General features: G+C 41.9%; 1 protein-coding gene across 1 annotated transcript; it reads left to right on the top strand.

Annotated features, from left to right (window-relative positions):
- The first annotated feature begins 5603 nt into the window (after window positions 1–5603).
- Window positions 5604–10327, top strand: LOC109765511 (uncharacterized). Its single transcript, XM_020324291.4, has 3 exons — window positions 5604–5933; window positions 7082–7843; window positions 8232–10327. The coding sequence occupies exons 1-3, from the start codon at window positions 5922–5924 to the stop codon at window positions 9867–9869; spliced, it is 2412 nt and encodes an 803-aa protein (XP_020179880.1). The 5' UTR covers window positions 5604–5921; the 3' UTR covers window positions 9870–10327.
- Window positions 10328–13510: the final 3183 nt, after the last annotated feature.

Raw genomic sequence — 13510 nt, 5'->3', positions numbered from 1 at the left:
CTTTCCTTGTAACCGACCTTGTGTAGACCTAGATCCTCCTGGTGTCTATATAAACTAGTGGACTTAGTCCGGAGGGAGGAGGGACATTACCATAGTCATACGGGCTAGACTTCTAGGGTTTAGCCATTACGATCTCGTGGTAGATCAACTCTTGTAATACTCATATTCATCAAGATCAATCAAGCAGGAAGTAGGGTATTACCTCCATAGAGAGGGCCCGAACCTGGGTAAACATCGTGTCCCCTGTCTCCTGTTACCATCGAACCTTAGACGCATAGTTCGGGACCCCTACCCGAGATCCGCTCGTTTTGACACCGACAGATGCCTTCCGGGGCATCCCCAAGCTTAGACGCTTGAGTCTCCTTGAATATTTACTTTGGGTGCCTTGGGAATCCCCAAGCTTGAACTCTTTCCTCTCCTTATTCTCCTCATATCGATACCTCCTCGATCTTCGAACACTTCATCCACACAAAACTTAACCGAACTTTTTTATTCGCGGGCTTAGTACATATAACATCAAAGTCCATCATGTACTGCTGTAATATTATTGTATAATTATAATCAATCATTACCCACTGTATGCTATCACAATCCTATGGCCCCAAGTCAAAGGGGGCTGAACAAGATTTCAAACATACACAAATAATGAAACTATAACAGCAACATGTGAAAATAGGACAATCTGTAAAGATGCAGATGGTACATATACTTCTATAACTCAAAAAATTCTGAAACATTAGGAAAAAATAAACAATTTTCATAGCAGTACTGTGTAAAAATTTCAGAAATTTTCCATGTTCCAGTTAAACATGTAAATTCACGCACTACAGCAAAAGTTTCTCTTTCTGCACCGCACATACCAAACAAGCAATCTAATCATCCTAAAGGCAAATCTTGGCACATTACTTTTATAATACAATGGGTTTGAACAAGGGGATAATTATTTTTGTTGAAAATTTTCTGTAATTCAAGATTTGCATAGTTTTCATGGGCATGAATAAAGTTCAAGGAGCCCCCACCACTTCAACGGTGCTTGTCTTTCTTACTTTCACTATCCTTTTTGATAACTTTGAGGTTCCCCTCTATATTCTTTTTGTTTTTAATTTTTTTTTGAAGCACACAACAGAATAAAATGACTCCCTAAGACTTCCAGGTTGTCTCCCTGGCAGCGCTTCTTTAAAGCCATTAAGCTAGGCATAAAGTGCTCAAGTAATTGATCCACCTGGATCCCAAGGTATAATAAAGCCAATTTTAATTAACAATTATTTGTATTTTAGTATTGAGCACAAAGCAACATATATCATGCAACAACAAAGTCGAACTCTCTTCCTAGGCATCGGCATGTCATAAAAGAACAATTCATTCACACATAGTAAAGGCCGATACATAGCATAAACAGTTTCTTGCAATTTGATCATATTGGAAACATAGAGAGGTGGAAATGTGGTTCATCTCTCATAATAATTTCAATTAGGAGAAACAAGCACATGCATATTATATTTATCAAAACCATCATCTGTAGTAGTAAAATGCAACTCATCAATATAATCCTTAATAAGCGCAAACTTCTCCGATATAGTGTAGTTGAGAGAACTCAAAAAGATAATATGACTATCATGTGTGGGTGCAATAGCAATAATTTCATTCTCAACATAATGAACTATAGCAAGTTCATCTCCATAAGCATAATTCATATTAGCATCATGGCGACAAGCATAACAAGCATCAATTTCATCAAAAAGGGATATTTCAAACGAATCCAAGGAATCATAGCAATCATTGTAGAATTCATTCTTTGGTAAGCACGAAGGGAAATTAAACAATGTATGAGTTGAAGAGTTACTCCCATTAGAAGGTGGGCACGGGTAGCTAGTCCACTCTTCCTCCTTTTGTTCTTCGCTTTCCTCCTTATCTTTTTCATCTAATGATCTCACATTGTCATCAATTTCTTCTTCCATAGTTTCCTACAAAATATTAGTCTCTTCTTGTACAACGGAGACTTTCTCAATAAATTCATCAATATCGGCATTGTATTTATAATTCTCATAGCAATATTTAAATATAGCAAAAGTTTCGGGTCTGTAAACAACATCATGACAATCTTCATATTTTTCAAAACAAAGATTCAATTTCATATGAAATCTTAAAAGCAACAAATTCTTCTATTCGTTCCACATCATAGTAATCATATATACCATTAGCATAAGAAGCCAAGGTTTCCTTATCATTAAATTCACATGAAAATGAAAGGTGTGGAGCCTTCATCCTAGAGCAACAAGTATAATCGTATCTCAAGCATAAATCCCAAGCATACCATTGAAAACAATCAATTTGATCCCATAAGAGTTTCCCTTTTTGAGTCAAGCGATAATCCCTAAAGTATTCACGTTCTTCCAACGTGTCTCCCATTATCAAGTTGAATGGGGTTTTCTCAGGATTATCAAAGTAGTGTTTAATATTTTTCACATTACAAGCATCGAGGGTTTTAGGAGGTTCCCCATCTCCATGAGTAATAAGTACAATTTTTTTTTTGGTATTTCGTGTTCCATATCCATAACTAAAGATATAAAAAACTTAGAAGAAAAAATAAAATCTACTTAGTGATAAAGCTAACAAGCACACACGAGAATATTCACCCCACGCTATTGCTCCCCGGCAACGGCGCCAGAAAAAGATCTTGATAATCCACAAGTATAGGGGATCAATTGTAGCCTTTCTCAATAAGTAAGAGTGTCGAACCCAACGAGAAGCTAAAGGTAGAATTTATATTCTCTCAAGTTCTATCGACCACCGATACAACTCTACGCACACTTGATGCTCGCTTTACCTAGAACAGGTGCACAACTATTTTGTAGATGATAGGATAGGTTTTCAAGAAAAAAACTAGATGTACTTAGCAAGAATAAAACTACGGGTAATTTGCAAGATAATAAAGTTAGTTGTTTAGTAGAGAGCTTTTTGTAACACAAGAAAATTATTTGTCCCCAGGCAATCGATAACTAGACCGGTAACCATTATGCAATTTTATATGAGGGAGAGGCATGAGCTAACATACTTTCTCTACTTGGATCATATGCACTTATGATTGGAACTCTAGCAAGCATACGCAACTACTAAAGATAATTAAGATAAAACCCAACCATAGCATTAAGTATCAAGTCCTCTTTACTTCCATACGCAACAACCCCCTTACTCGGGTGTAAGCTTCTGTCACTCTAGCCACCCACCATAAGAGAATCATGAACGTATTGCAACACCCTACAACTTGGATCCCTCACACTTGCGCGACACGAAGAGCACCATAGGACAACACCAATAATAAAACTTACAACTCAAACCAATCACGATCGTCAATCAACCCATAGGACAAAATGGATCTACTCAAACATCATAGGATAGCCACATATCATTGGATAATAATATATAGCGTTGAGCACCATGTTTATGTAGAGATTACAGCGGGGAGAAGAGGCGTTACACCGCTGCATAGAGGGGGAGAGAGTTGGTGTTGACTGTAGCGAGGTTGTTGGTGTAGATCACCGTCACGATCCTTGCCCCGTCGGCACTCCGGCACCACCGGGAGAGAGGGAGAGAGGCCCCTTCTTCTTCTTCTTATTCTTCTTCTTCCTTGACCTTCCCCTAGATGGGAGGCGGGTTTCCCCTCTGGTCCTTGGCGTCCATGGCGGCGGAGGGACGGGTGCCCCTCCGAGATTGGATCTATCTCTCTGTTTCTCTTCTGTTTCGCGTCCCTGTTTTCTGGCCTTTCATCGTTTCTTAAATATCCGGAGGTCCGTAACTCCGATTGGGCTAAAATTTTAACACGATTTTTATCAGGATATAAGCTTTCTTGCGGCCGAAGGACACCTCCAACTGACCTACGGGGTGGCCACAAGCTTGCCAGGCGCGCCCTGGTAGGGGGGCGCGCCCCTTGAGCTTGTGGGCCCCTCGGGTATCGCCTCGCGTCGATTCCGCTTCCCAAAATCACATATGTTTCAAAATAATTCTCCGTAAATTTTTATCGCGTTTGGACTTCGTTTGATATGGATATTTTGCGAAACAAAAAAACATGCAACAAACATGAAGTGGCACTGGGCACTGGATCAATATGCTAGTCCTAAAAATAATATAAAATATTGCCAAAAGTATATGCAAGTTGTAGAATATTGGCATGGAACAATAAAAAAATATAGATACGACGAAGACGTATCAGTGTTCATGATCATTTTGCTTGATGTCCATAATATGGTTTCTCATTTGAATTATCTTAGCAGGGGTCTAGTATTTGGCAATGCAAGTTTCCTTACATTTCTTCCAAGAAGAAATCATGGAGTACATGAATCAATGTATAAGATAAACAAGAAATGATGTCATAAGATCGAGAGAAAAATGCGACGGGAGGTGTCTGATACTCTTTTTCTTCTTACACCCGATGTTAATCTAATTACTATTATCAATTATTTTTTTGTTAATGTAGCCAATAAAATAGTTGACGCTTCATATTTGTGAAACCTACAAAAGCCATATTTTTTCTGTCTGGTTAATGTGGCATATCCATTTCTTATGAACAATTAGCATATCATAAATTTTGGATCGACGACACATAAAACCCTCATCTTATCACCAGTGTTGAAATGTCATGCATATCTCATGGTAAATATAAAACACATAGTTGGTCCCGCAAATAATACATACTAATAAATATTAATTTCCTGGTAAGCAATGGATGAACCTTTTTCTTGAGTGCGACAAACCTCCATACCTCTTAATTCCGATCCAATGGATCTTGGCACCAGCCTCAAACCCACTTTGTATATCTTGTGACTAATACAAAACACCTATTGCATATCGACAATGAACACATCATAAAGCATGGATTATCCGTAAGCAATGCATGATCCTTTTCCTTGGATGCGACAAACCTCCCCACCTCTTACTTCCAATCCAATGGATCTTGGCGCCACTATCGAACCCGCGTCTTCTACCTCGTGATTAATACAACATGCATATCACATAACAATAATGAATACATCATAAAGTCTCGACTGTCCGATAAGCAGTGGACGATCCTTTCTTGCGGGTGCGACAAACGTCCATTCTTTTACATCCGATGCAACAGATCTTGGCATTAGTCTCGACCCCATAACATATCTCTCATGATTAATGCAAAAGACGATACTTTTTCAGGGATTCGCCGCCCACCCATCTTTCATACTTCCGATTTAACGGATTTTGTTTCAGCGGTGTCAAACCCTGAATGTATATCTCATGATTAATGTAGGACGTGTGTTTCCTATAATAAACAATTAATTATCTTCATCATCTGCTAAACAAAACATCCCCTTTCCGGCGGGCGCGACAGAAACGGTTCTTACCTTTGATCCGATGGTGTGTACCCACGCACGTCAGATGAACCTACGGCGTGGATCGAAAGTGGCATCCAACGGCGAGCAGTTCACGCGAGAGACTCCTCAAGGAAATTGTGCTTGCGGGCTGCAGCAAGCACCACGACGTTAGCGAGCGTTCTCAACACACCACCAATTTCTCTCTCCGCCCTTTTCCTGCTCTCTCGTCTTTAAAGGCCGACGCCCCCTCCCTCTGTTTTCCTGCTTACCCGTCTCCGTCTCCGCCTCCACCCCTCTCCTCGCCTCGCCTCGACTGCGAGCGAACAAACCACCCTCCCAAAAGCCTCACGCGCCGTCCTCCTCCCCGCAACCCGGCGCATGCCCTCCTCCGCTGCTCGTCCAACCCGCCCGCGCCGTGGCCTCTGAATCACGCCGCCATCTCCACCCAGATTCTTTCACCCCGCTCGTCGTTCCGTTTCACCGTCTTCTGTTTCCCGTTTTCCCAGCCAAGAGAATCGTCCGCCTCTGCCGCCGGGACGCTTCGTCCAGTAGGGGCGGCGGCGGCGGCGGCTCTCCTGCATGGGACGCAAGGTTCGTTGCTTGCCTCGGCTCTTTTCCGCCCATGTTAGTACATTCGTTCTTTGCTTGCCCGGCCGGCTGGTTGCTGGCGTTTCGGTGATGCGCGTCGCGCTCCCCGGCCGTGCCTTGCGCTTACGGTAGCCGTCTTCCTGGTTCCCCCGTGCTGGTTGCGTCCATGATCACGTCATCTCTAGATTTCGCGACGGTGTTTGCGTCTCTACGCCCGCGTGCGAGCGTGTTCGGCTCGGCGAGGGCATGGGGTTTGGTTCGTACGCCCGCCGTGCCTGCCTTGGCTACTCCAGCCTCCAGGTTTGGGTTGTCCGTGACTTGCTCGGAGCCCGTCGTCCTACCTGATGGGATTGGGTGGGTCAGGGTGGTGCCTGAGATTTGCAGGACGCGATTCATGGGTTTGGTTTGGGCTCTAGGAAATGACTCGATTTGCTATGTTTGACTCTTCAGATTTGTAGGCTTGCTCCTAGGTGCAGTGCTTGTGAATTCGTCAGGCTGATGTGATCCATACGTCCTAGTTATGGTGCAGTGTTTAATTCGGACATCCAATGTGTCATGACAGAGTTTTACTTGTTTTACAAAGCATTGTGATTCACAACTGTGAACACGATAAATCTTAAACATCACCAGCATTGCCTGTCTGATAATGTGCAAATGCAATTGGTGCGGCAAGTTGCAGTAACTGCTGGGTGATGTGATGTCAATTGGTCTGGCTATATGCTGCTCAAAACATATAAGCCACTTAAAAAAAGCTCCTTTTTTTAATCAATCTTATCTGAGAGAGATGCCGCGAAGGTTACTCCAGGGCTGTACAATGCAGTTCATCCTAGTTGCAGTATTTATTTCTGCTTCAGTTGCTTGCTGTAGTAAGCAATGAATTAGTAATGCCGTGTACTTTACTGTTGCATATAGCACATTTCAGATGCTAGAGATATCATGCATGTAGATATGCATGTGAGCTGTGAAAGGGATGAAAATTTTCATGTGTTCACTTATTCATACAGAGCGCCATTTTGTTTCATGCTCCTAAATGCACAACCAACTTAGTTATTTATACTGACGATGAATACTTCTTATTGTATCAATTTATTTATACTGTATCAATTTGATGATCCTTGACAACTGACCTTTTTTTTCTTCCATATTGACAGATGGGGACACTTCAGTTAGAAGACATTGGTGATCACCATTTATCTGTAGAAGTTTCTCAAGCTTCGGATGATGACTCACCAGTATCCCCATGCATAGGAAGTGCGCACCAGGCAGAAATCCCCAATCTAGCCACAGACGATGAACGACGTCATCTCATGGCCAGCTCACTCCACAGTTGCAAGTTACATGCATATGATTATCCTAGTGTTTCTATACCAGTTGTATGGGGAAGCCATCCACCAAGTCAAGTTAACAAGAAGGAAGATATTACAAGTGAAGGTAACTGGACATATCTGGATCCTCATGCTGTGCTACCAGTAGATCAAATTGACTCTGCAAATAATCAAGTTTGTGATGAAACACCGGTTCAGTGTTTCACCCGAGAAAGCCGTGACCTCTTCACTGACAAGACAATGGTGCATCAAAGAGAAACAAAAAAAATTGCTTCACTGCATGGCTTATCTGCCTCCGTTTGGACTGGTCTAGAGGAAGAATGCTTTCTTCTTGGGCTGCACATTTTTGGTAAAAATCTCAGCCTGGTGAGCAAGTTTATAGGGAGCAAGACTGTTGGGGAGGTGCTCTCCTACTACTATGGGAGGTTCTATAATGGAACTGCATATAAAAGATGGTCGCACCTTAGAAGGACAAGAACTACTAGATGCATTCTCGGGAGAAGCATTTTTACTGGTCGGCGACAACAGGAGCTTATATCTCGTTTGAAATTGAAAATATCCAAGGAGGCTCATGCTTCGTTAGTTGAGGTATGCATTTTGATACAATACGGATTTCAATCTCTTTCACAAGGGATACTGAAATGGTGCAAAATGAATCTCTTCGTGTTATTATAAGATTCTACTAGTCTAACTTGAGTTGCTTACCAAATTTGATAGTGCTTCCTATCATATGACATCTTAAATGTTGCTATGAATTTGGTGATTGAGATATTGAGGCAAATATGTTGCCTGCTGTAATAACACAAGAGAACAGCCAAATTTCAGCTTGTTGCTTCACTAATTTATTAGCATGATCCGCTGATCATGATTGTGCAGTCATCTTTTTTCGCAAACCAAGTATTGCCAATTAACCGATGATCGCATATTGTTTCATACATCATGGCTATATGAGCTGAATTACTTTTGCATATTTCAGGTTTTAAGGTCTTTGGGCTCTGACCTGACATCTTTAGAGGAATGTGTCTTCACTCTGAAATCCACCATTGGAGCAGAAACTTTTGTTCAGGTCGTTGGGATTGGTAAAGGGAAGCATGATTTGACTGGATTTGTTCAGGACACATCCAAAACAAACAAAGGTCTATCAGTTTCCGCCAACACACCTAAAGGCATAAATTGTTCCATGCTTGCTATAGAAGAGATAGTCAACACCTTAACAGGTGATTCCAGGAGAAGTAAGGCGAAACTAAATGATCTGTTTTGGGAAGCTGTTTGGCCCCGTTTGCTTGCAAGAGGGTGGCACTCAGAGCAGCCAAAAGACGTCCGCACAACCAAGAATTGCCTTGTATATTTGGTGCCTGCTATCAAAAAATTCTCAAGAAGGAAGCTCACTAAAGGCACTCACTATTTCGATTCTATCACTGACGTCCTTAAAAAAGTGGCAGCAGACCCCACTCTTCTTCAGCTAGAGACAGATGGAATAGATAATGGTGCACCTGTTGATATAAATGGCCGGGCAACAGGCCAAGATGGTCCTTTGGATAGTGATCTGGAGCTTCCAATGTTCACTATAATTGATACTAGCTTGGTCCAAGGGGAAGCGCCCTTCAAAGTGAGGGCTCTGAGAAGCTTACCTGCTGATGCAAATATTAGCTTTGGATCTACAGATCATTCAGATAATATGTCAAACGACAGTTCCTCTCAGGAGCAACATAGTGATGGTAACTTGTCAGATGACCAGGAATGTCATGGACAAGTGACAGCTCCTGTTAATGACGAAATGGGATCAGTTTACAGTACAACCAAAGAATCGCTGGTGGATTTGTTGGAAGCCATGGGGACTGCACCACAATCTGTCTTTCCAGTTAATGGTCATTCTTCCGATGATCGGCACTCAGGCATTTCTAGTGGTAATGGTGACAAAGCAGACTTGACATGCTGCTCTGTCCTTGGAAGGAAAACTGGGAGACTAGTGTATTTATCTCCAAAGCGCAGAAGATTTGCTAGGTACAGTAATGACCAGACCAGCCAACACAGCTTTTATTTACCAGATGATGCTGATTTCGAGAAAAAGAAACTGAAGCCTTTATCCACTACATCAAAGCCAACTGTTATTGATCTTGGTGGTAGTTTCCAAACCAGAACACTGGCAGACTGTTCCATGAAGGGGAAGCCATGTGAGCAGATAACAGAGGTTGCGAAGCCTACTACCAACGGCGGATCGCTTGAGAAGCGGAATGTGGTGAATACAAATGAGGACAAGTCATCAGAACGAAAGTTTGATGCAGTAGCCAGGACTAGCATGGGAGGGACTTTGCCAGACAATCATGATTGTTTGCAGAAAAATGAAGATCTAACTGTGGTGAATACAAATGAGGACAAGTCACCTTCCATTTCGAATAACGAGATAGTTCCTGATGTTTTGGAGGTCGCCGGAAAACATGATCTAACTGTTGAGACGAGCTCTCGGAGGCAGGGAACCAGAAATCGGCCTCCCACCGTAAGAGCTCTGGAAGCAGTTGCTCTTGGTCTCCTCGGAGGCACAAAGCGCAAGGGGGACGCCAGAACCTTGACGGCAAGAAGGCCTCCTCAGCGGGCTCGCAAGAATGAAGACTGAATGTGGGCATCTCCACTAGTAGTAGAGAGAAACCCATATATTTGGAGGCTGAAGCGCAGGATGAGCAGATTGTCTTGCGTGGCTCGGATATGTGTAATAAAGTGTGAAAAAGAAAATAGCAGGGTTTTCTTTTTTTTGCGGGGAAAAAAGAGAAAAAAAAGAAAAAAGCAGGGTTTTCAGGTGGTGGATTTCACAATCGACATGAGCCATCCGAAGCTGTCCCCGGTCCATTTCTTGTGGAGGAGCTCACTGTTCCCTCATCATGTTCACATTGCAGGCATTGGTGATTGGTGACACCTTGCTCTCCCTTTCTTTCTAGAATCTCGGATGTGTGAGAAAGAATTTTACAATTTATATATTATTATTTCTGTTTAGTTTATAGAAGGGTTTCATGTCCAGCAAATTGTGCAAACCCAAGTTTGAATAGAGAAGAAAGATGAACACCATGTTGTGCTTAATGATACCTTTGGTTGTTTTGTTTCCCTCTAAGTGAAGGCCTGTGGCTTTCAGTTTGGATGCGAAGGAGGTTTGGGTGTTTAGCTAGTTGTTTCCCGCATATGTTTTGCCTTTGCATCCGAGAGTTAAGTTAGACTAGTACTAGTTGATAAAAAAGTTTAACTTTTGGTCAAAAAATCCATGTGCACAGCCTGCTACTGCTAGTAGTGCCATACTATATTTACTAAGCCGAGATTTGGATTTGTAACATGGCTATCAACGGAACGACAAGAAAAAGGCAAGTCATGCCAACAAAAACTGGAGTAGTGTATAATAGTATTACCTCCACCCCGAATTAATTGTCTTGTCACAAGTAATTTGGGACGGAGGGATATATTTTATTGATATATAGATTTTTTTTAAAGGAGGATTACCCCCGGTTTTCATCTTATTGATATATAGATAGTTAAGAGGGAGTCAACAAACTGGAGCACTCTATTTTGGAGGGACAGAGAGAAAAGTTAATTTTTAACCCCTGGTCAGTAGGGAGCAGATCGTGCTCTTGCAATTCTGCACAAAATTGGAGTAGATGATTTTATAAAGTTATAGTTACTGTTTTGAAAAGTTCCGTCTTCACAGTTCCCGTAGTCAGTTTGTTTAGAGGAAACGGGCTCAAAAGCCCCGATTCCATTGCATCCATCAATAAAACCAAGTGTCTTACAAACATTACTACAAGCCCATGGAGGGAACAGCTGACCACTGCCTCAGCAAGATCCAGTAGTTAGTTCTAGGTCAATACGCGACAACACACCAACGTGTATTAGACGTGGATCGTATCTTGCAAATCCCACTTGCACATCAGGAGTTGGAGGATACTATTGCATGGCATTTTATGAAAAGTGGTACCTTCAGTGTACGGTATGCGTATTATGTTGAATGGGAAGATCAGTTTGGGGGCAAATTGAAGAGCAATAGGGACAGTCCAGTTTTCCGAACCATCCTGTTTGGAAGAAACTTTGGAACCTCAAAATGCCTGGAAAAATTAAGATATTCGTGTGGAGGTGCTACATAATACAATTCCTTTCCTTTGCACACTTGCAAATCGCCATGTGGCCAGTAGTGGTCAGTACCCATTGTGCCAGGGAGGTGCAGAGGATATCAAGCTCGCATTATTTACATGTGGCCGGGCGAACATGATTTGGAGGGAACTAGGTTTGCATGAAATAATAGAACAAGCACTTGTGGTGGGTCGCTCTGGTGCAAAAGTGATGGAATTTCTTCTGTGTGAAAGTAAGTTCTAGCATACTTATGCTGATCTGATTGAGATTCTGGAAATTATTGCTTCGACTGGCTACTACCTATGGTGGCAGAGAAGAGAGTTAGTAAATGGAGAACAAGTACAGACGCCTGATCGTACAACTTTGGCTATACACGCTCTATCTCTGAACTTTGTACGCACATAAGGGAAAACAGAGAAAACTATTCGCCGAATTAACTGGAAGAAACCATTGTTTGGTTTCCAAATCCTTAACGTGGATGCGTCTTTCTCTGATGATCATAACAATGGTTCTTGTGGAGCTATCATTCATGATCATACGGGAGGCTTTATTGCAGCAGCTGTTGCTCGAATGGAACATGTAGCTGACGTGGTTACTGCTGAATCGGAAGCGTTGCGTCAAGGACCTTTGCTCCTTCAGAGTCATGGATGTGAGAAGGTTGTGGTCCAAACTGATAACGTGACTATTGTTGATGCATTGAATAGAAACGAGGGTTACTCGTTGGTGCTGCACTGATCCTCAATGAATGTCGAAGTCTACTTGCCAATTTCGGGAAGGTCCTTATTGAACATTGTAATAGGGAGTCGAACATGGTTGCCCATGAGCTAGCTACTTTTGGGAGGTATAATCCACCGATGTTGTGTTCGGATACACCTCCATGTTTTATTTTATCTTTATTATCAGACGATGTAAGTGTGATTTGAGTTAATAAAGCTAGTCATGAAGGCCTTCCCCTAAAAAAGAGAGATTTTAGGGGAACCACACAACCCTCTTTGGGCGGCCTTTCATATTTTTTGGATAAAGGGCGATTTTATTAACTTAAAATATAGCATCCAGTGGATATAAAACATTATGAGCAACAACCGGTCTCTACATAATTAGGACGCACACAGCCGAACTCCAAAAGTCTGACAATCAGAAGGAAAACAAACGATAAATTGGCAAAAGTAGAGTCCTATAGACCGACACTATGCCTATTTTGAAAGGTGAGGTGGACCGTTCCAGAGGTTTTGCTGCCACCCATGTTAGGTAAAAACCTTCATATCCACCTGCTCCAACCGCGTACACACCGCCTTCAACAGCGGTTGACCTCCGCTCGTTGTAGCATAGACCACGTACGAAGCGAGTGCGTACAACGAAAAAAACCTATAGAGGAGAAGCATTTTTGTCATTAAAAACAAAATCATTTCTACATAGTCAAACTGATCATAGTGAGGCATATGATCTTAAAAATGGGAGAGATTTTCACATTCCGGTCTCTGCACCAACTAGGGTTGCATACAACTATTTTAGTATGAGTATCAAGATAAACATGGTTCTCGGATTTTTTTAAATGAGTATCAAGATATTTCTTGATGGGTGGTTCCACCATAGACCAAGCTTGATCCTCAATAAATGAGAGAAAATCCATGTGCATCACCTGTCAATTCTAGGAATTGAAATTGGGTCGTTAGGCTGCCCAACCGCATGCCCAACCACTGAGCCAAGGCTCTCGCTAAAAAATGGGAGAGATTTTCACTTCCCAACATCTACACCAACTAGGGATGCATACATCCATTTTAGTATGAGTACCAAGATAAACATGATACTCAGAATTTTTTAAATGAGCAACAATATATTTCTTGATGAGTGGCTGCATGAAAGTGCAACTATCCCTGGGTGGTTTTGGTAATTACTAACAACATATAGCTCATTGAACTAATGCTATTTCAAGATAATCATTTCACAAAGTTCAATGGTTGGCATGGCATGGATAGGAATGTGGACCCCTCAAAATGCTAAGGACTCATATTGGCTCAAGCTCAAGACTCTACATTTTCATTTTAGTGATCCAAGATCACATTGAGTCCATAGGAAAAGCCAATACTATTAAAAGGGGATGAGGTGTTGCTTAATGGCTTGCTTGCTCAAAATGCTTAGTGATATGCT

The sequence above is a fragment of the Aegilops tauschii genome, chromosome 4, assembly GCF_002575655.3.
Source record: "Aegilops tauschii subsp. strangulata cultivar AL8/78 chromosome 4, Aet v6.0, whole genome shotgun sequence".
Classification (NCBI taxonomy): domain Eukaryota; kingdom Viridiplantae; phylum Streptophyta; class Magnoliopsida; order Poales; family Poaceae; genus Aegilops; species Aegilops tauschii.
Note: the sequence above shows the minus strand (reverse complement) of the source record. Positions and strands in the feature narration are given on the sequence as shown.

Excerpts from the sequence above, each read along its gene's own strand:
- LOC109765511 (XM_020324291.4), top strand. Across the intron at positions 7,844-8,231 it reads CTCATGCTTCGTTAGTTGAG|GTTTTAAGGTCTTTGGGCTC; the intron begins GTATGCATTTTG and ends TGCATATTTCAG.